The sequence below is a fragment of the Sceloporus occidentalis genome, unplaced genomic scaffold, assembly GCF_023333645.1.
Source record: "Sceloporus occidentalis isolate IW3139 unplaced genomic scaffold, rSceOcc1.0.p SCAF_7, whole genome shotgun sequence".
NCBI lineage: Eukaryota > Metazoa > Chordata > Lepidosauria > Squamata > Phrynosomatidae > Sceloporus > Sceloporus occidentalis.
The window spans coordinates 42,699,273-42,722,102 of NW_028316987.1; the positions used below are offsets into that span (position 1 = coordinate 42,699,273).

General features: G+C 38.5%; 1 protein-coding gene across 5 annotated transcripts in view; it reads right to left on the minus strand.

Annotated features, from left to right (window-relative positions):
* The window catches only part of TRAK1 (trafficking kinesin protein 1), a 94,384-nt gene that overhangs the window by 65,843 nt on the left and 5,711 nt on the right, over nucleotides 1-22,830 (minus strand). For 3 of the 5 annotated variants that reach the window (XM_089532750.1, XM_089532748.1, XM_089532751.1), the window contains exon 2: nucleotides 12,312-12,506. Coding sequence is in view for 2 of the 5 variants with exons in the window: in XM_089532745.1 (XP_089388871.1) it covers nucleotides 1,429-1,492 (64 nt within the window). In the remaining 3 variants the exon portion in view is untranslated. Of the gene's footprint in view, nucleotides 1-1,428; nucleotides 1,717-12,311; nucleotides 12,507-22,830 lie in introns of those variants that run through there. The other 2 variants (XM_089532745.1, XM_089532747.1) reach the window with 2 other exon arrangements.

Below are 22,830 nucleotides of genomic sequence, written 5' to 3' on the forward strand. Positions count from 1 at the left end.
CTAATGTGGTGTAATGATTTGAGTGTTGCTCTAGGACACTGGGTGAAACCAGGATTCGAATCCTCACTTGACCATGGAAACCCACTGGGTGACCTTAGGCAAGTCACATTCTCTCAGCCTCTGAGGGAAGCAAGGGCAACCCCCTGAACCAATTCCACCAAGAAACCTCCCTGACAGATTCACCTTAGGGTTGCCATAATTCGGCACAGTGCTCAAGTATTCCATTTGTGTATTTATAATCCTCTTAACTGAAATCATCTGAAATTCTTACCTTTACATGTAAATTCCAGAAACTTCCAGACTTAAGCAGAAATGGACAGTTGTCTTGTTTGATTACAGAAAAGTCATTAATTGCATTTCTCAAAGACTGGAAACCACTTGTAGATTTTTTGCAAAAGGAAGGAAGGAAGGAAGGAAGGAAGGAAGGAAGGAAGGAAAATGATACTAACTTTTGATTTTGATTATTAGAAAGAATTGACTATGGAAAGAGGAGAAAAGTGTGTTAATGTTAGAGGGTGAGGTATGAATAATTATGCAATATGCATAACTGCTGAAAGAGTGATTGAAAGTCATTTTCTTTCTCTTTGTTTTTCTTTCTTTTATATCTTTTAGTCTATTGTTTAAATCTCTAATAAATAAAATGTATTTTAAAAATTCCTGGTGATGACTAAAATGTAAATCCCCTCTTCATCATACTACTGCTTTGCTGTGATCCTTTTCATTTAGGATGCTGAACTGGGCCACAATATAACCATTAGATCCTGTAGCCAAATCAGAAAATTCAAATTTCCCGCAACCCATGTGGTGCAGTTTCAGTCACTCCTCTTCACATCCTCCTCTGTCATGAGACTGGTGATCACATCCACAGCTACGAAAATAGACCTTGCCAACCTGGCACAGACAGAAAGTTCGAGAGGAGAGAGAGTCCCCAAATTTAACCTTCCAATTATCTAGCCTGGTATGTCCTCTTATGGTTTCCTGCAACAAAGTCTTTATATATGTAATTCAGCTGCCTGATCAATAGATTTTTAAAAATATTTTATGCTATGCTGCCACATTTTATACTATGATATACGCCCATGATTAAACAGGTTTTATATTCCAAAACTGATCTGTCTAATGAGCAAAGAGAAGAAAAAGTATTATTACACGTTAGCTGCTGCAGCAATAATTTACAATGAGGATTTTACAGTAATTTCCTTCCTTCAGATCCCTCGTATGTTCTGCTGCCACTCCCACTGGCCAAAAGCCCTACACAGAAATCAATTGTAGCATGCTTCAAACATATGCTAAGAAATGTTACATGCTGTCCACCTTAGCGACAGAACCATAGAGCTTTTAAAAAAAACAAACCAACCTCTAGCTAGAGGACAAATCAGGCAATATTAGAAGCTACAGTACTAATATATTAAGAAAGCATAGCATTACCATCTGTACATTCTTCATAATACCAGTCCAGTTCGTAGTAATCTGCTTCAATAAATTTCTGCATAGTCCGTTATCTCCTTGGGCAATGAAGAGGAGATGATTTTACAGAAATGCTACAGAGGTCAAGTGAAATGCAGCCAGGCCTCCATGGCTTGACAGGACATCATGGTGCAAAGTAGCTCAGAGGTTGCTGGCAAGAAGCTGAACATCTTCAGTCAGAAACAGGGGCCAAACCAAGGAAGGGAGAGACAATAAAGCAAGAATAAAAACTGCAAAAGGGAGAGGCCCTTGAAGCAGCGGCATCAGCGGCCCTTCTGATAAAGAAGCTCTGCACAGGAGCTGGGGATGGGAGTTAACAAAACCATCCTATCGCAAGGCTGAGATTCTGACGTTGGAGACACACACCACCACTTGGGGCTTCCTAACTCATTCCTTTTCTGCTCCGGTCCTCGTATTTCTTTCAGTCTAATATGTTACCATGGAGACTGGTTGGCTCTGAAAGATACGCAGAGATGGAGGAAAGAAATGCATTCTGCTGCTTTGCACTAGACTAGATACCGTGAGTCTCATGAAGAAACAAAACAACGTAAAATGCTTCCTATTACTACTGCACAAACCTACACCCAAAGCTTTAGTCTGTGGCCCTACGACATCAGTTTTTGAAACAGGATCCGTTTTTAGATTCAAGTCTAAATATGTGAATGGGGAGGGGGGACATTCCCACACTCAGAAATGTAGATGAAAGAGATGACTACTGCTTCATTTTTGTCACATGCTAATGTAATCAAATTGATTATATTTATGATTAAGGCAAAAATAAGAGAAACGCACCCTTTGGCCAAATCTTTTTTTCTCCATTTGCCTCTTCTGTGAACCAGTGACCCATTTTTTTCAGGTGCCTGAGTTACAGAACAGCACAGAAGGGATTACAGCAAACTACAGCCATTTTGTATAACATAAAATATTTAGCCATTCCCTCATCAGTATCTTCTTTTCTTCTGAAAACATCTTCCATTTCCAGGGGTTTGAAGCTAGTGCATGCCTGTGTGGTCATAAGATTTTCAGGGAGAATGTGAATATAATTGTGTCGGTCTATTTCAAGACATTTCAAAATAGCAATTAAACAAGAATTTTAATAATAATAATAATAATAATAATAATAAATTTTATTTCTACCCCGCCCTTCCATGAATATGATCAGGGCGGCTTACAAAATTTATAAAACATTTCAATACAGGATTAAAATACAGTATAACAGTTAAAAACATTACTACAAAAAAAACAGGAACAGGAAAACAATAAAATACAAATACCAAGGGCAGAGAAAAAAGTTTACATTGGTCCGGAGTCGAAAGGAAAAAAAGGGGAAAAAGGGGGCAGGAAATAAACAAACAATCTAAGGTGGGAAGGCCAGCCGGAATAGATATGTTTTCAGCTGTTTCTTAAAGACAGCCAATGAGGCGGCGGAGCGAAGCTCTGCAGGGAGCTTATTCCAGAGTGAAGGGGCAGCAATAGTAAAAGCCCTCTGTGAGGTCCGTATAAGATTAGACCTAGGGACCTCCAACAATCTAGTCCCGGAAGTTCTGAGTGTGCGAGGCGGATTATATGTGGAGAGGCGGTCCTCCAAGTACCCTGGGCCCAAGCCATTTAGGGCTTTATAGGTCAAAACCAACACCTTGTATTGAGCTCGGAAGCGAATAGGCAGCCTGTGAAGGTCTTTTAAAATAGGTGTTATATGGTCCGACCTGGAACTACCAGCGACCAGTCTAGCTGCCATATTCTGCACCATTTGCAGCTTCCGGGTTTGGTACAAGGGTTGCCCCATATAGAGCGCATTGCAGAAATCTAATCGAGAGGTTACCAAAGCATGTACAATAGATTCAAGGTCCTTAAGGTCCAGGTAGGGGCGCAACTGGCGTATCAGCCGAAGCTGATAACAAGCACTCCTGACCGTCACATCCACCTGAGAAGTCAGCTGGAGCGACAAATCAAGGAGCACTCCCAAGCTGCGCACCGAGTCCTTCAGGGGGAGCGTGACCCCGTTCAGGACCGGGTGACAGATCTCACCACCAGAAACCGGGGAACCTATCACCAGTACTTCCGTTTTCCCTGGATTCACACTGAGTTTGTTCTCCCTCATCCAGCCCATTACCGACGCCAAGCAGGCATCTAGAGGAGAGATGCCATCCTTAGCTACTGCATCAGTCGGAGACATAGAGAAAATTATCTGGGTGTCATCAGCGTAATGATAACACCGCGCCCCATGTCTCCGGATGATCTCTCCCAGCGGCTTCATGTAAATGTTGAATAGCATAGGGGACAAAATCGCTCCCTTAGGGACACCAGATGTCAGGGCCCTCCTATCGGAGCGACAGTCCCCCAGCTCCACCATCTGGGATCTGCCCGAGAGGTAGGAACGGAACCACTGCAAAGCAGTGCCCCCGATTCCCAACTCCCTCAGGCGTCCCAGAAGGATACCATGGTCGATGGTATCGAAGGCCGCTGAGATGTCCAAGAGCACTAATAGGGACATGCTCCCCCTGTCCATGCCCAGACGGAGATCATCAACTAAGGCAACCATGGCAGTCTCAACTCCATAGCCCGCCCGGAAGCCGGTTTGAAATGGGTCCAGAAAATCCGTGTCGTCCAAGATCGACTGAAGCTGGAAGGCGACTGCTCTCTCGATCACCTTCCCCAAGAAAGGTAGCAACGAGATGGGCCTATAGTTATTATGAAGCAGGGGGTCTAAGGAGGGCTTCTTTAGCAGTGGTTTAACCACTGCTAATTTTAATTTAGATGGAAACTGACCCTCACTTAGAGATGTGTTGATTATGTGATGTAACATTAGTCGCACCACACACACCCCCCCTGAACTGTCAGCCATGAGGGACAGGGATCTTGCTCGCCACAAAGTGCTTAACCTTCAAGTTGGGTTGCCTTCCCTACATAAATTTATTTGGCTTTTGTTACCACCCCACTCACACTGTCTCAGTCTCTTTCACACAAAGGAGTATAATATTCCTAATTGTTTAGATTGTTTTTACTGTTCAGATTAAAGGCAGAGAAAAATCTTCTAGTGATACATACAAAGAGAAACAGATTCTTTTGGGATAAATAGATTTATAAATCAAAATGTTATGGCAGATCTCCACCCTCTGGCTGACAATCTTTTATATAGCACAAAACCTTTAAAATTGAGCCCTTTCCTATAGTTTCTCTTCAGATGAGACAATGATCAGTGAAACCTGCATCACTGGCTAGAAGATGCAGAAAGAATTATACCAATAAATCCAGGTGGTAGATAAATTTAAAAGTATATGAATAAAAATAAGGTTATGAAAAGACATTACAACTATTTGCCAATCTCTGTGTATGCCACAACTATTAACTGATTTAATTTATGATACATGACCTATAGGGTGAAGTTGGCTGGTTTGAAATAAGTCATAACAAAGCTTAATAAGAAAACATGTAGGAGTAGCTATATTGGCCATTTAGTAAATTCAAACAAAAATTCACCGAACAGGAATACCTTTGTTGGCTGACCAAAATGCACAATATACTTGTTGCAAGCTTTCGAAGCTCCACTAGCTTCTTCATCAGGCAAGATGTTACATACATGATATGCAATTGGACTTTGCCCAACTGCCACATGGCCAGAGGAGGAGGAGTCAGCCTACTAAAGATACCCCTCCATACTATATTAACTAAGGATAGAAACAACAAAATGCAGGCATCTTACTAACATCTCTAATTTTTCTCCCGTTTGGTATATGTAACATCTTGCCTGATGAAGCTGCCAATGGAGCTTCAAAAGCTTGCAACAAGTATATTGTGAATTTCGGTTGGCCAATAAAGGTATTGCTATTGGGAGGAACCAAGATTAATCAGTATGTTATAGCTAGCTGGCTGGAGGAGGAAGAGGCATAAGAAGAACAGGAGGAGGAGGATTCAAAATTGATGCAAAAGCTTCCAAAACTCCACTTCATAGCTACATTGTAGGAAAGGGAACTGAAGAAGCCTGAGGCTCATCTAGGCTCATTCCCATGACAAGAAACTATGGTTTCCTGTACTATTTGAATGCAATATTTGTATAATTTTAATATTATAAGTGCTAAGTTCTGTGGCAATTCTTTTATAAAATCTTCAAAGTAGCTAAACATTGACTTATAAAGAACATTTAGTGCTCCCTCCAGCAAGCGTAAGCATCATCACATGAAAAGCATACATCAGCCCTTTTAAAATTACAAAATAAACAGTGATGTTATTATTTCTATAAACAACCCACACTAAAATTATGAGCTAGCATATACACCATTTTCCAAAGCAATGAGCAGAAATGATTTTAGTAGGTGAAATGTACTGCCTGCGCAAAGATGAAGATAAATGTCCTAATCATGTTTTCTCTACTCTCTTCCCTTGTATAGGCATCTTCTTTAGATACAGACTCATCTTTAAAAAATTCTCTTTGAAACCCACAGTAGTAGTATCAGCAGTAGCAACAATGTGATATAGTAATTAAAATACTACTACTGATAGTGCAGATAACAATGATTCTGGTAAAAAAAAATTGCATTTGATACCACTTAAATTCCCACTCATCCCTGGAGAAAAACAGGTAAAAAATTCAACAGACTTACATCAGATTCAGCAAATTCGAAGTCTCTTAGTCTTTAAAAAATAATTATCTATCTTCTATTTACTAGGTCAAGAACAGATGTGTTACTATGACCTATCATGAAATTTTCAAAGGGAGAATTTCTGCAGTTCCAGCATGCCTGAATATTACTCCCTTTTTCAGTGGACTCTTGTTATACGCTGAGGTTTGGTTCCAAGATCCCCCGTGGATAACAAAATCCATGGATGCTCAAGTCCGATTAAATATAATGACGTAGCAAAATTGTGTCCCTTATAAAAAATGGAAAAACAAGGTTTGATATTTGAAATTTATACTTTTTTTGAACATTTTCAAACCATGGATGCTTGAATCCGTGTATAAGGAATTCGTGTATAAGAAGGGCTGACTGTATATTAAAGAGAATCTTCTTTCTAGCTGTAGATCTGTAGAGGTTTGCACTGTTTGCTTTGTGAGAAGAAACCACACTGTCCAGCTATAGACATCCTTCATGTTCAGACTGATTCATAAGTTAGCCATCACACTTAAAGGAGAAAACAGCAAGAACTTATTTTATACTGTCATGCCTTGTGCTGTGGGGTGAGATATTTGCATTGGCTATACTGTACACATCTGCTCAGTTGCCTCCACCTTAGTACCATCTGCCATGAAGGAAATGCAGCACAGGTAAAAAGGCTTTCCACAGAACTGGGGTGACTTATGTTACCCTACTGAATGAAATGTCATCACATGGAAACATTTCTGGCAGCTTCCACTTGGGAAGATATGTAAATATGTGAAGCAGATTTCAGGGAAGGAGGAAATTCCAGCTAATGCCTTGGCCTTGAAAGACTTCCCAGAATGTAAGGAAACTGACACTGGGAAAACCTATTATGAATGACACACTGAACCTGGTTCTTCTAGTTATGAAGCTAATTGAGCCTCTTACACTGTACTCGCCCAGAAAGGGCCAACCTGAAAGATGCTTTGCTAGCTCCCTGGGTCAAGCACCTGGGTCCCATCCCCTTCTGTATAATAATAAAACCTCATGAAATTCATTGAGGTTGCCCTAGGATGATGGACAACCTGAAGGCACAGAAACACACACAAATGAGTCAGCCACAACTCACATCTTCCATAGAACTGTATTTCAAGGGTTGAAGAAAGAAAGGATGCATTGTTCAGGAACTGCCCTCTTGCCAACCAGCTTTTCAACTGGATGCCAACTAGAAACAAATTAATACCATTTCCATAGGTAATATATTTAAGGGTGGAAATGGTTTCTTTTTTTAAAATATTGGTTTTTAGACTCCTTCAGTTTTACTCCCAAATGTTCTCTTGACACAAATTACAGACACTTACTAACAACAGGCTACGTGCAATGGGGGAAGACTTGAAACTGACTGACTGATCAAGTGATTTTGACTCACTACACTGATACCTACTGTACTGCTTGGCACTCTTTGTTATGTCTTTGTTGTTTTGGCCTTCAAGCTGACCCTGACCAATAGTGGCTTCATCACAGGGTTTACTTGGCAAGCTTTGCCACTGCCTTCCTCTGAGGCTGAGAGCATATAACTTGCCCAAGGTAATCTAGAGGGTTTCTTTTTATTATTGAGAATAGGTTTATTTCAAGGTCTTTTTATAGATATACTCCGGTCTTTATGCAAACTTAATGAAAGATGCTAATTGCACAAAATGATCCTTAATGCTAGCTTTTGAACCATGTTACATGCTCCAGTACTCTCCTTAAATGTCATACATACATACAGTGGGTTTCAATTACTAATGGGGACATATAAAGCCCTATATGTCTTGGGTCCAGGCTTTCTGAAGGACCTTGTCTCCCCTTACGAGTCCATTAAAACTCTAAGATCATCTGGAAAGGCACATTTCTCCGTCCCACCTTCTTTTAGTGCAGTGGTTCCCAAAGTCTAGTCCTCCAATTGGTTTGAATTTCAGCTCCCAATATTCCTGACTGCTGGCCAAGCCAGCTAAGGCTCCTGGAAGTTGAAGTCCAAAATGCCTGGATGACCAAAGTTTGGGAACCACTGATTTAGTGCAAACAAAGGAGAGAGCCTTTGGGGTGGCTGGTCTCAATCCTTGGAACTCTCTCCATAGGGAGGCCAGGGAGGCCCTGTCCCTGCTATCTTTCTGTCAGTGAGTTAAAATATTTTTATGCCTTCAGGCTTTTGCTAACTGACTGGGATGGACTTTTAATGCTACGTAGTCCTGTTTTTAAGGTTTTTATGTTGTATGCTTTTAAGGTCTGTATGTTTAATGAATTTTAATATTTTAACACATCAACTGTTTAACTGTTCTTTAAATTTTTATATTTATACTTTTAGTGAACCTTTTGTCTAATTTTAATCTGTATTGTTTTTAAATAGGTTGCTAGCTGCCTTAAGTCTCATTAACTGGGATAAAGGCATGATATAAATGAATAAAATAACTATAACAACCCTGGTCTCCTGAAGTCCTAGTTCCACATTCATCACACAAGCCAGCTCTTTTCTTTTCTCTACCATACACAATGGGGCTCTTACAGAATGACATTCACTTTAAGATAAAAAAAAAACACAGGGGAGCATGCAAAACACACACAAAAAAAACCCACTGGGGAACATGAAAATATGTATTTGGCTAAGTCAACAAACTTGTTAGTGGGGAGTAGCAAAAGAAGAGAATGTCGGCAACCTCCCGTGATACACATCTTTTGAACAGAATATAATTTCAAATGCCCAACTATTTTGACACTAAGCCAGTGGTCCCCAAACTGTGCCCTTTAAGAGGTTTTGAACTTCAGCTCCCAGAAGCCTCAGGTATGTTGGGCAATAGTCTGGAATGCTGGGGGCTGAAGTCTAAAATCACTTAAAGGGCACAATTTGGGGACCACTGCACTAAACCAAAGATTGGAAACAATTTGTTGCTATGAATGTTAATCACATGTTTATAATTAAAAAATAGACAAGAACACAAAATATCATTTTTCCAAATGGAATTTATTGCAATTTGGATGTACTTTGTCCAGGAACATAGTGGGTATATGGAGTAGCTTTTACTTTATCTCTATTATTTCACTCTTCATCATCAAAAGAGAGATGAGCAAAATCATGGGTGATTTTTACCTTCACTTCTAGGCTTTTTAGTACAGCAATGTAAATTAAACATAAACATAATTTGGAGTAGAATAAACAGAATCAAAATAAATGTCTATTTTAAAAGATAAACATAACTATTTTTAAAAAAAGTTTTAAAATATTTTTAAATAGAATCATAACATAATAGTACTTTTTCACTAATCTGACTATCTCTGCACTCAACTGATGCGCTCTTTCAAACGCAAGGAGATGTAAAGGCAACATTACCACTGTCAATGATATCATTTTAATGGGGGCTTCCAAAGTGTTACGTACAGATACATATTTTCAAAATCCAATACAAAATTGGAAATTATAGATACAGAGAATCCAACAGAGAGCTTCAATTGTAGAATTATACACTCAAAATACAAAAACATGACCATTCACAAATAAATCATTTGGCTTCAGCCATCAGTTGGGGCACTAAAAAAGAAATAAGCCAAACCTAAGGTCAAGCAAAAACAGTTTTAAAAACTTGACACACAATAGAAGAACATGACAAACCATATTAAGAAATCAGGATGATACAGCATGTAATTATAATATGAGGTAACATAAGACCCCTGAACATATTTTAGCAATAGAACTATCTGGTTGGCAAAGCTACAAAATGTCTTTTTACCAAGGTTTTCAATATGCAATTTCTCAATAATATAATTATGAAACTAGGAATTTCTCTCTTGCATGGAACTGGGCTAAATATGTTATAGTTATTTTTCAAACTATCTAAATCAGTCCAATTTATTCAAATAACAGTTAGATAACAAGGCTGCATTTTATCGCCCTACCCATTTCACATGTATGAAGAATCTATCATAAATAAATAGAGATTAGACTTAAAGGAAGGAGGCATGAATGCCGCCCATCTGCCAAGATAGACACACTGCACTGAAGAAATGGGGGAAAGCTGCTGCCAAAAGGAGTGGGTTTTTGCCACTTCTTTTGGAGCCAGCAAATCGCCAGATTGGAGCCATGGTGTGCAGTTGCTGCAGCCCTGATCTAGTGCTCAAAGAGGCAGCGGCAAGGTTGTTGACTTGGAGATCCCTCATTCACATGGTTGCCATAAGCTGAAGTTGACTTGGTAGCATTTAACAACAACAAAACATTACAAGGGATCATCTGAGAAGAAAACTATATGCTAAAAGAAACTTAGAGAGTCAGTGTGGTGAGTGTGCAACTACAAGCCTGGAAATTAGGTTTTTATCCCTGCTCAGCCATGGGAACCCATTGAGTGAGCTTGGGCAAGTCATAATTTCTCAGCCTTGAAGGAAGGCAAAGGCAAATCCACTCTGAACAAAATGACTTTATAGGAACACGACAAGAGCAAGGAACCTGGGACTACTACTAAAACCTACAGTCATGTGTCCACATTAGACTATCCATCTTAACATCTCACCCAACATCTGCCATATATCATTGTCATTAAACTGTACCACTAATTTTTGATGGTGAGATATGTAAACATACACTTTAATGTAACAGGTCAGGTCAGAAATTATGAAGAGAGAAATTAACATGGGAATACTGATCTTAAAGGCAGAACACATTCTTTGCAGTGTTTCATTCCTTAGTCAGACATCTGGGGATACTTTGATAGAAGGTGAAATAAAGCCCTGTAGAAATTAACAATCATCACATGGCATGTTGTATTGACTAAACACTTAACAAGACTAACTCTAGCAATAGTTATAAAACAGAGAAGTATGTTAATGAGAGAGGGCTTTTTTCTCAATTCAATAAAAAGTTATAGAAAAAACATGAGCAGTGTTCATGACCTTTTTGCCACTGCTTCTCCCCTACCACCATGTGCTCCAGTTCCTCATCTCCACCATGGTTCTAAAGGCTGTTGGTTCCTCTTCCCTTTCTTGTGCACCAGTACTTTGACAGTTTGCCCCCCTTGCCACCCCTTTTTGCCTCACTGTTCCCCTGGATGTTTTCCCTGCTCCGGGGGGGGGGGGGGGGGCTTCTTTGGGAATCACTGGTCTAGAACAACACATGTCACAATCTAACACATATCTCAGGCTACCTGAAAGTACTCCATGGAGCACTTGCCATTGCTAAAAACAATAACCAACACTGGAAATATAGTACAGTGTTACTCTTTTTAATGTTACTTCCCAGAAATTATTCAGTGATTACTGTACTAAACAAACTTATTGTCAACTACTGTGTAGGAATCAAAGGTATTGTCTACATCCACAGATTATTACTTCGCCAGTCAAAAATTATGAAAGTTCTGATGGAAAATCCTACATATGAACTTTTTAGCTAACACTGCCACAAAAAAAAATGCAAGCAAAGAAGTACATCCCAAAGTCATTACATATGTGAAGTGGTATATAAATTAAAATAGCAAGAAGTAGTACTCTTTTAAAAAGCAAAACCATATTTACTGTGAAAATATGATCATCCAGGTGAAAAAAATCTTACCCTACACATTCAGAAAAAAGATAGAATGACCTAAGGTTGAGAGGTTATTTTATTATTTAATGAAAAATTCAGATGCTTTGTTTTCAGCCATCAATTCTATCTGTACACAAATTCTACTGGCTGTTTCAAGGGCATTCTGCTTTTTTGAAACTGAAATTTTCCTTCCGCACACCTTTTAGCTAACACTGCCAGAAAACAGCTAATGTTCAGCTAATGTTGTGGCTGTGCAAACTTATTCCCCATTTAGATACTTTTAATTTCCACTGAACTCCAATAGAGCTAAGCAGCTTATATGTAAGATGGCACCTTTAGCTTCTCACCTTCTCTCTTTATCTTAACAACAAACAAAAACTATGAACTTGGGTGGAGATCTCCATATGCAAACAATATTCCAAATGTTCTGATTTGCAGATAAAATGTCACATGCAGCGTAGAAGTACTGTTAGTAGTGCACTCTGTCTGATTAACTGTGTTTTCTATTAACTATGTATGTTCAGGTGCTTTCACAGCAGAACCAAGTGTGGGTTTATAATTTCTATTACACCAATGCCAATTTTTAGATGAATGTAAATAGTCCCATATATTACTTTATTTTTTTCTACAACAGCTACTACAATAAGGAAACTTGGCAAAAACACACAAATACATTTTATGTATCAGTGCAATTAAGTACAAGTGAATATATTTGGACTTACGGAAGTATTTCAGTGTCTCTTCTATCTGCTCAGTTGTTAAGTCAATATTAGCATCGGGAGAAATGAGAGGAGTATGAAGCCAGTCGTCGTGATCATAACCATATATTGTATCTGCTCTTAGCTTGTAGTGGGGCAGCTGCTCTTCCAGCAGGCTGATGATTTCAACTTCGGGAAGATCAGTACTATTGCACACATCTAGAAGCAGGAGAAAGGACAACACAGAAATTGTGTTATGTAGATGGCAATTAGAGGGTGAACCAATTGAACAAGTAAAGTCCTTTTCTTATCTTGGTGTAACATTCAATGAGAATGGATCCTGGTCATGCCATCACCATAAAAGCTCACTTAGAACAAAGGCACGTATGAATCTCATTCTTAAACTAAAAGTCAACAAGTACCCAGGCTCCTTAGCCCCAATAATTAACGTATACAAAGCTAAGGTTACTCCTATGCTTTTATATGCAGCAGAAGTATGGGGTCTAAATTCCACCGCAGTAGTAGAACTAGCCCAGTCTCAACATCTGAGAAGTATCCTAGGAGTAGATAAAAGGACCTCAGCAGCTGCTGTAAGAGCGGAATTAGAAATTTATTCTATCTGCTCTCAAGCTAAAATCAGAGTGTTCAATTACTGGTGTAAAATTAATGAAATGGAGCCAAACAGACTCCCAAACAAAAACAAATTGCTTATTAAAACAGTTGCACTCTCAATTGCAATCTTCATGGTCCAGGCAACTGTTAAATTTTATAAAGAGCTGTGGCCTCCCTGTAGCTTGTACTATGAATGATCAAGCAAGAAAGGGTGCAAGACAGAGAATTTTGGACATTGCGGATCAAGAAGACATAGCCACACTCAGTAGGGTAGGCAATTTAAAATGGTTGAGCCAATACAAACGGTCCTTTCAAATGCCATCTTATCTAAAAATACAGATCCCTAAACATCTCAGAGAGGCATTCACCCGAGCAAGATTCGACCAACTTGATACCATGGTAAGACATGGAAGATTCCAGGGTATCCCTTATAACGAACGAATTTGTATTTGTGGAGATCATGAAATTGAGGATCTAGCACACATTTTGTTTAGATGTAATTTGTACCAAGTAGAAAGGGATCAATATCTTCATCCCTATATTAAACGAACAATATTCTGGGATACCCACATCAGAACATCATACTTTATGAGTGGACAAGATTCAAAAATCTCTATTGCCACAGCTCGGTTCCTTCATAAAGCATCGCTATTGAGATCTAGATATGTGGGAATGATTGGTGTTAATTGTAAGGGGGATGAACAGATTTGACGTATGTCGACGGTTATTTTATGTTACTTCTGCCTCCCATTTCAATTCCCATTTTAATTCTGTTTTACTTTCTATGGTAACTATCTTACAGATTACTGTTTAATTGTTAACTATTTTATTTTATCTGTTTATTAGTATATCCTTTAGCACATATTGTATATCTTTTAGATATATATAAGCTGTATACAAGTAGTGCATGTTCTGGTCCTGGTGCACGCTTAGGTTATGCATATGTATTTATATTGAATGGAGATTTATTGCACCTAGTGCACTATATTTACATTTTATATATAGCTGTGTGATACTGTTTTTTATTATGTTACTAGCATTTTGAAACGGCCCTTGGGCTACTCAATAAATTGTTGTTGTTGTTGTTGTGTTATGTGGCTTTTCCAATTAAAAAACAACAACCACTTATACTATAATATAAAATATTTCAGCCAAATTCTATCACACAAATTTCACCAGCTGAAATGAAATATCAGCCAATTTAACAATTTAAAGCAATATGTTTCTGGAAGCTATGTCTATATATACATTTAGAAACAAAGGAAAATGAAGCTTTGTGCATTAAGATCAGCCAGTTTGTAAGAGACAGCATTGTACAGTGGCCTGAGTATTGGACTAGGTCAGGGGTAGGCAACCTGCGGCCCGTGGGCCGGATGCGGCCCGGCAAGGCCTTGGGACCGGCCCCGGCCCGGTCCTGCCGCCGGTTGCCGCCGGAGCCTTTGGCCTCTCACGTGAGGGTGTGGGGCCTTTGGCCTATCAGGAGGAGGCGGGCAACGGGGGCAAGCGGCAGGCAAGGGGGGCAATTGTCTATAGAAGCCTCCGAAACATGCATTTATATTAACATTTTTTTTAAAATCAGCAATTTTTTTAGCGTGTCCTCCATTTTTTCGGGAAAAGTGTCCCCCATTTGAAATTTTTGTCCTACAGTTGTCCCAGCTTATTTATTTATTTAATTTTTCAATATATATATATATATATATATATATATATATATATATTTTTTTTTCTTTTTTGGCTTCGGCCCCCCAGTTGTCTGAGGGACAGCAACCCGGCCCCCGGCTCAAAAAGGTTGCCTACCCCTGGACTAGGTTTTTGGGAGACCAGGGCTCAAATACCTGTTCAACCATGTGTGATCTTGGGCAACACCACACTCTTTCAGCTTTAGAGGAAGGCAATGGCAAATCTCTTGCCAAGAATACCCTAGGATAGGTTTACTGTAAATCAGAGTTGACTTGATGATACATAACACCAAACATGTTCTTGTCACAGTGCTAATGCATGCACCATTGTGCTCCTAACTCCTACGTGGGGGAGATGCTTGCCCATGAAGAGGTCTGGGTGGAAAAAAGAGATAGATTTGCAATCCAAAACTGTAACTCATTGGAAGAAATAGTGTGGAAAATTGTGAATTTCTAATTTTTCAATATCTGCAGTGTACTTTCCTTACATTCCCAAATGTCTAATTTTGACATTTTGGAGAATCAGAAATCTGATTAATAAATACTTATATTCATGCAAAATATTGTTAATTTTACCAGTGCAGACATTTCTGGTTGTTGAGTTAGACATAAGTAACAGCTATAATGGCAAAAGTAGTACTATACATTCATATGCATACACACACCCCTACACAGCAAACCAAATTATGTTTGGTTCTGTTGATACATTAGATATAAAAGACATTGGTGTATTCTCTCACCTAGTTAAAATTCTAAAAACAAGAATCTATAACATGTAAGCATTTCTGTGAATTAGACCAATGACCCAAAACAGATTTACTTGGAAAAGAAATCAACATGTTTCACTTCCAAGCAAGCTTGAAATATGAGAACACTCCCATAACATTTGGGCCTAAGATCGATGCTTCAGCGAAGAATAGACTGAATTTTGATTTGCACACTTTCAGCTATTCCTAGCGTATATGCCACACATTATTGTCAACATGCTTTTGCAGTTGTTTGCGACAGATTCTGAAACTCCCTTCCTATAGGGGGTTCTACTGTATTGATCTTATTTCTTTGCTTTTAATTGATATATTTTAAAATAATTTGTAATTCTACAGATGGCTTATATTTTAATTTTCTGTGTATTTTTGTTGCTGATAGCTTTTAACTGTACCTGCTTTAATTTCTGTAAACTGTCTTGAGCCCCAAGGCTGGGGAAAAAGTTAAAGGGAAAAACCTTTTAAAAGAAGAACCTTTACTAGAAACATACATAATGTTCCCATCATGTAAAAAGGAAAAGGCCAGACATTACCTTCCACTGAACACTTTAGTCATCAGTGATGTTGTTCCACTGAAGCCAGTTGAAACATAAAAATACACTTTTTAGAAGCTACATTATTTAAGAAGCAACTTCTGTTCCAACAGCCTGAACGTATTGACCATACATGTTAAGGACCAACAGGATGCATATTTAATTATGCACATTTGATGCCCAGGATGTGGATTTACCCTGCAATGCACATCACCTCACTTATTTGGACCCTTCATGTATGCTAAGAATCCTGCACCATTGTGGATTTAAAATGTACCCACAACTGGCCTTTTGTTTTTTGTGCACATGTGACAAATAAGTGCCAAACAAACCTAAGCTTAAATTAGGTTTGACGGCAATCTTCTGTAAGAAAGAAATCAAGTCATTACTGATTTACTATAAAGTGGGAAAGGTTAAGGAATGTAAAAGCACAGGTCGGATATACTTGAAAGGCATCATGGGAGGGATGTGCTCTCCCTCCCATGCACTAACAATTTCTCCCTATAAAAAGAATATATATGGATGCAAATGGTCAGCATCACCTACAAGTGTCAATGGAAATCATTATGACCACACTGTAATAACTGTGCCATGATGTTATAGGGCAATCCACAAGCTGCTTGCTATCAATCTACAGTACATTTTCAGGGGAAAAATAGTTACATACAGGTGCAAATATACTACTGGTTCCTGGCACATTAGGAGGGGGGGAAAATACTGGCCCCCTACAACAGATAGCCTGAGAGACACTGTTTATTTTATTTTATTTTACTTACTTACTTACTTCATTTATATGCTGCCTTTCTCCCAGAGTGGGACCCAAAGCAGCTCCTAAAGAGGATCAGTTAATAACATTTAGAGCCTTATCGCACAAGAAAACAAAGTGGAAAAGGACCTGGAAAGTAGCAGCTTTCTCCGTACCTTACCACATGATCACTTAAGTTTCTTCCCAAAGGAGATGGTGATCTAGCCAGCAAAATCTGTTCAACAAAAGACTCACTTTGATGACCCCTTCTTGCAGGAAAAGAACTGAATCACTAAGCAGCAGGGCATGGGAGAACACTGCTACTCCCCAGTTCTGTTTCAGCTTTGTTTTCTTGTGAGATAAGGCTCTTAATTTTAAAAAAATCAATTAAAAACCTCCATATTATATGATATAAAATCATTTTTAAAACATGCACAAGTTAATAAATAAAACACATATCTCAGTAAGAACGTTTCCTGCTTACCCATTAAAAGCCTGCTTGAACAAAAACAGCTTTGCATGCTGGCAAAAGGAAAGCAGGGAGGCCAGCCTAGCATCCTATGGAAAGGAATCTGAAAGGGTGGGGAAAGCAACTGAGAAGGCCCTCTTTTGTGTATCCTTACCAAATAAGCCTGTGATGATGGTGGGACAGAGAGAAAGTCTTCCCCTTTTATATGGCTTTCTTTGTGGATGGAATTATTATTACATTAATAGGTAGAAAGAAGAGAAATTTCATGGAAGGTTGATGGTATGGAAGAGAAAAATGAGCTGACTGATACTGTTGATATGTGCCTGAACTGTTCTGGCAGCAGAAACAATGGGATTAAATACGATAGTAACTGACTAGTGATTAGTTTGTACTTAGGAGGGACTACTCCAGCTCTCCATACCAAATTAAAATCTCAGTCCTGCAAAACAAAATCTTCAAGATATGTGGAAACTGAAGGAGGAATTGCTCCCACCCTGACTCCATCAGCAGATGTGGGATTCTGGTCGATAATCCTTCCGAAACTCAAAATCCCGGGGTATTGTATTCAGTAGCACTCACTTCTCCTGTTGGACTAGTTATAGCCTAAGTGTACCTATACTGACTATATCAGTATATTGTCTCTCACAGTCCTTTCTCTGGTTATGAATACCAACCTGCACACCCTGAAGTCTTACTGATTTGAACTGAAAATGTTAAAATAGAATTATTTAGGAAAGATAGGGGACAATTTGGTCAGTGGTGTAATTTTTAAAGTAATATAACTCCCAACATTTCAAATTCAGAAACCAATGCTATATAGATTCTTTTTTTAAAAAATGTATTTGAAACTTGTTCTATTGCCATCCTTTTTTCCAGAAAACCATGGGAATTTCAGTGAGGTTGCTGGATATTTTTCTGTTAGTAATATGTACACCCTCTATAAAATTCCAAATCCCAGGTCAGCTAAACAAAGAAAAAACAGGAAAAGAATGAGAGCAGAAACAGAGAAGTAATTATGTGCATGTGCAGCATAATGTCTTGGACTGGAACTCTGTAGAGTCAAAACTAACTCTGACCACATGTACTTTACATGACGGCTTAAATCCTATTTTTTTTTTTCAGAAATTGTTAACTGAAGCTGCACATAGTCCACACGCCACATCTTCCCACCCATTCTGGCAGATCTTACACAGGGAGTTGTTGGTAGGGAGGTAAAATGTATGACTGTAGCATACATAAGTGACATTAAGGATATTTCAGTGTAAAGAACAAAATGTTAAAGGCCTGTGATTCATTATTGTACCTTGATCTTATGACTGTACCTTGGTTTCATATGTATGCCTGTTGGATCCTGGTACCACTATCAGATTATGAGCTCATTATAGTTACCAGATTCATGCATTATTTATTTTTAAATTAGTGTGTAAGCTCAATTATTCTTTCAAGAAAAGAGTGTCACTAGATTTGCTGAACTTTGCTATCACATGAATTATTGGCAGCTGAGTTATTGTTCATTGAAGACTTTATCAGTCAACTTTAACATTTCTTCCAGGTATGAGGTTTATACGTGGGAATCACAAAGTTCACTGAAAACTACGGCTAAAAAGAAATTGGACAATAAATAATTCAACTTGAAAATAGTTTTATAATACTAATGGTACAGAGACAGGAAAAGAGAAAAAGAGACAGGCAGACGGGCAATGAGAGATGCAATATTTGCTAGGAGGAGTTGCAGATGGAGAAGAATGTTACAACCACCACCTACTTCCCTGCATTCTAAAGGGATGCTGCAGTACAGTAGGCCTGCTTAACATATGCATAGCATCTAATTTAGGATCCTGACACTAAGAAATTGTTTTTCGTCATTCTGTAGCTTTGGCTTATATAAAGCCTCAGTTTATGTAGACATCCAAGAGTTGCTCATCTCTCATTTATATAGTCTCAATGCGAGTGAAATTTCACTGAAGGTACTAGAACTGTGTTCTTTTAATCTAAAAGTAACAAAAATTATGTTTAATCTTATTCTCAATTTATCTGAATTCTGTTTACTTATTTCCTCTTATATGTGAGGAAATCATTTAAAGATAACTCTATCTCTTTCCATATCTAACAGAAAACTAGAATTATAACTTTGGCATTATATTTGTACACAGTGTTTTGTACATACCTTTCTCTGCATTATTCTGTCATTATTCAATTTTTTAAATGCGATAAATATTTAATATGTCAAATATCTCATTCATTATATGTATACATACTCAATGGAACTGAACTTCACATTATGTACCACAAGCCTATAAATCATTTTAGAAAGACATAGAATTGCAGATGGCAAAGGAAATTGCTCTGGTGGGAAATGTGTCAGAGAACTAGTGAGTTACAGAAACAAGACGGGGCAGAACATGATCACTGTAGAATATTTTAAATGTACAACATTTCCATTTGATTGATAATGCTCTTTCAGGAGGGTAAACTGGTGCCATCTAGTGTTGGCATCTTACTACCACAAAATGTAAATAAAATGACTTTCTACAACTAGGTTAAATCATAGAAAGTAAAGCTAGTTCTCCATTAAAATCAAACTCTGAAAATATTCCTCTGCAGCACAACAGAGGAGAGAACGGTCCATTTGCTGACACCAGCACTACCTAAAGTAGCTTCTTGTCACACATACTGTACCAGGAATGTATCCCTAAGTTTTTGCTGGCAGCCCTTTTATGTTATTCCTTTCTCCCAATAAGGCACCTGAGGGGGCTAACTACATAGGTTAAAACAAAATGCACCTAAAAGCCTATCGTGATATTTCAAATAATATTTAAAACAAATAAACAAAGTGCCCTATTACAAAGGGCACAAGGATAAAACAGTTTTAAAGCATTTTAAAAATGTAACAGTGAGGACCAAAGTACTGCAGCCCACATCCCATTCTGCTGCAACCAGTTTATAGCTAAAAGTCTGTCTCAATAAAAAGGTATTTACTTGCCAGTGGAAAGACCATGGAGTGGAAGGGGCAGATCTTACACAGGGAGTTGTTTGTAGGGAGGTAAAATGGATGTAAAATTCCATGGTCTGGGATGAACTACTGAGAAGGGCCTCTCACACATTCTCATCAAATATGTCTGTGAAAGAAGCAGGTTCATACAAGGATTTATAGATCATAACTAGTTTTGGATTGTGCCTGCAAATTGTTCAGTAACCAATGAAGATAGCCACTCTGTAATCTGTCTGCAGCATTTTAAATCTGTAGAAGTTTTAAAAACTTTTGGAATTACATTTTGCTGCCTCTGGCCATCAAACTTCCACCACCACCAAGCTGTATTCCACCTTAAATCTTGTGTTGGGAGAAAAGAGATATATAAATAAAACAAAATAATAAAATAAAATAACCACTTAGGCTGCTGATCAATTTCTTGTCCTTGTTGATTCCCCTAGCCATTTGGCTAGAGCATGATACCTGCTTACCTGGGAGTACATTCATAGGAGCTCAGTGGCACTTACTTCTAAATATAGTACATCATATTGCTCTTAATAGCTCCCATTCCTCTCTCACATATACCTACTACCCTGCCGATAAGCACTCAGGATTGGGAAAACGTTTAGCAATTGGGGCCATGAAGAAAAATGAAAATGGGCAGATATGATTGACTATTTAAAGTTAAATTGAGGGCATACAGCATTCCATGTTTTACAATAAGACTTTAGAAATAAATATATTACAGTGGGGCCTTGATATCTGCAGGCTTGCCTTCTATGGATTCAAGCATCTGCAGACAGCAAGCTCAGCTGTCCCATTGGCGGTATGTGTATGCAGCCATGTGCACAATGCACACCATTAGAGACAATAGGACTTGAGGTCCCGTGTTTTTTCGAATTGGGGGGCGTGGAATGGATCCCCCTTGGATACCAATGTCTGACTGTACGATGAAATACTAGGACCTTGGTAAACAAGAACCAATAATGGGTAAATCAATGTTTAACTACCAATAGTTAAAAGGAATAAAATAGAGGAAGTAGATCTAATTTTTCCTTTTAAGTAAACGTGACTGTATATTATATATTTCAACAAAAGCAGCCCAAAAGTAGAGGTTAAGAAGTCATTTTATTGTTATTATTTTGCTATTCTTTATGTCTGTGTTAGTACTGTTGTTCTGCTGCTGATGTGTGAATGTCTTACTAATAATAAAATTCTATTTTAAAAAAGAAAGAAATATGGATTGGCTAAAGATATAATAAAGATAGAATAATCTCTAGATGACTGAACTGTCACAAGATACTTCACAATGGCCTGTTACAGACTGCCAAAATAAAGCTGCTTCGGGTCTCTTTGGAGGTATGCTGTTTAAATGATGGATGCATCCTAAGAATCCGGAAGGTGCACCAAAAGCTGCACTCCGGTGCTTAGGAATGGAGTGTGGCTTTGGTGCTACCTCCGGACTCTTAGGACCCATGCATCATTTAAATAGCATACCTCCAAAGAGACCCGAAGCAGCTTTATTTTGGCAGTCTGTAACAGGCCTATGGTGAACTAAAGACATGTATTCATTTGACTCATTACTAGAATGTGTCCTCTAACCATTACTAGTGTTAATTGTTCTTAACAGGACACTTCTCAACATGATGTGTAAGGAGTCAACTTGCATTTTAAGTGGTGAACTACTAAAAAAGACAACTAGGGCCCAATGCTAATGGGTCAAAAGGACCACGCCAGGATTGTGACAGGACCGTGATGGCTCCAATTGTGCCAAGACTGCTGTGATCACATGGGCCCAGTCTTAATCCAGGCTGCTGCAGTGGTCCTGTACTGGGCTGCAGGAAAGAGCACATTATATCCATTCTCTTTTGGCCTGGTTTGTCTTGTTTGGAGTAGCATTGGCACATCTTCCGGCTTCATTTGGGGGGCACATTGTCTAAATGCCAGGCCCTCAATGCTGCCCAAAGCCAGCACTTTTTGTCCATGTGTTTTGGGCAAAAGATTACTTATTAAAAGAACTTGAAACAGGACAGAGCAGAGATTTTGACTCTAAATAAGATGAAACTAGGATGGGATCTTCCAATACAATTCTAGGAATCTCTGAATCAACAAAAGGGGCCTACAGTCCTCAAAGGAAAGGAAAAAGCCACCACTGCCTTCTTGGAAAAAAATAGAAGAGAGTGGTCATATTACTGAATCATCAGCACACTGATGTGTATGAAGAACTATGACTGACCTGAGGCTGAATAACTGTGCAGAGAAACTGTATCAGATCTGAATTAATTCTTAGGCTGGCTCCATTAATATAAAACCTGCTGGTTTTATCTCAGTTGGAAAATCATTAGAAATGAATTTGTAAAAACCTTAGAATATGAGATGTGTGCTGTCCTTTATACAATAAACTTTTATTTAAATAGTCATACTTAACATCTAAGCATAACTACTAATAAATAAGCCTTTTTCCCACCAATATTTGTTCTTTATTTCAGTTAAAAGGAAAACACAATAAAATAACCAGCAGGAAAAAGGAAATCTAAGGTCCTAAATACACTGCAGAAATAATCTAGTTTGAGACCAGTTTAACTGCCCTGGATCAATGCTAGGGAATTCTGGGAACTGTAGTTTTGGGAGACATTTTAGCCTTCTCTGTCAGAAAGCTCTGGGGCCACAATAAACTACAGTTCCCAGGAGTCCCTGACACTGAGCCAGGGCAGTTAAAGCAGTCTCAAACTGGATTGTTTCTGCAGTGTGTTTTGGACCTGACTCTTCT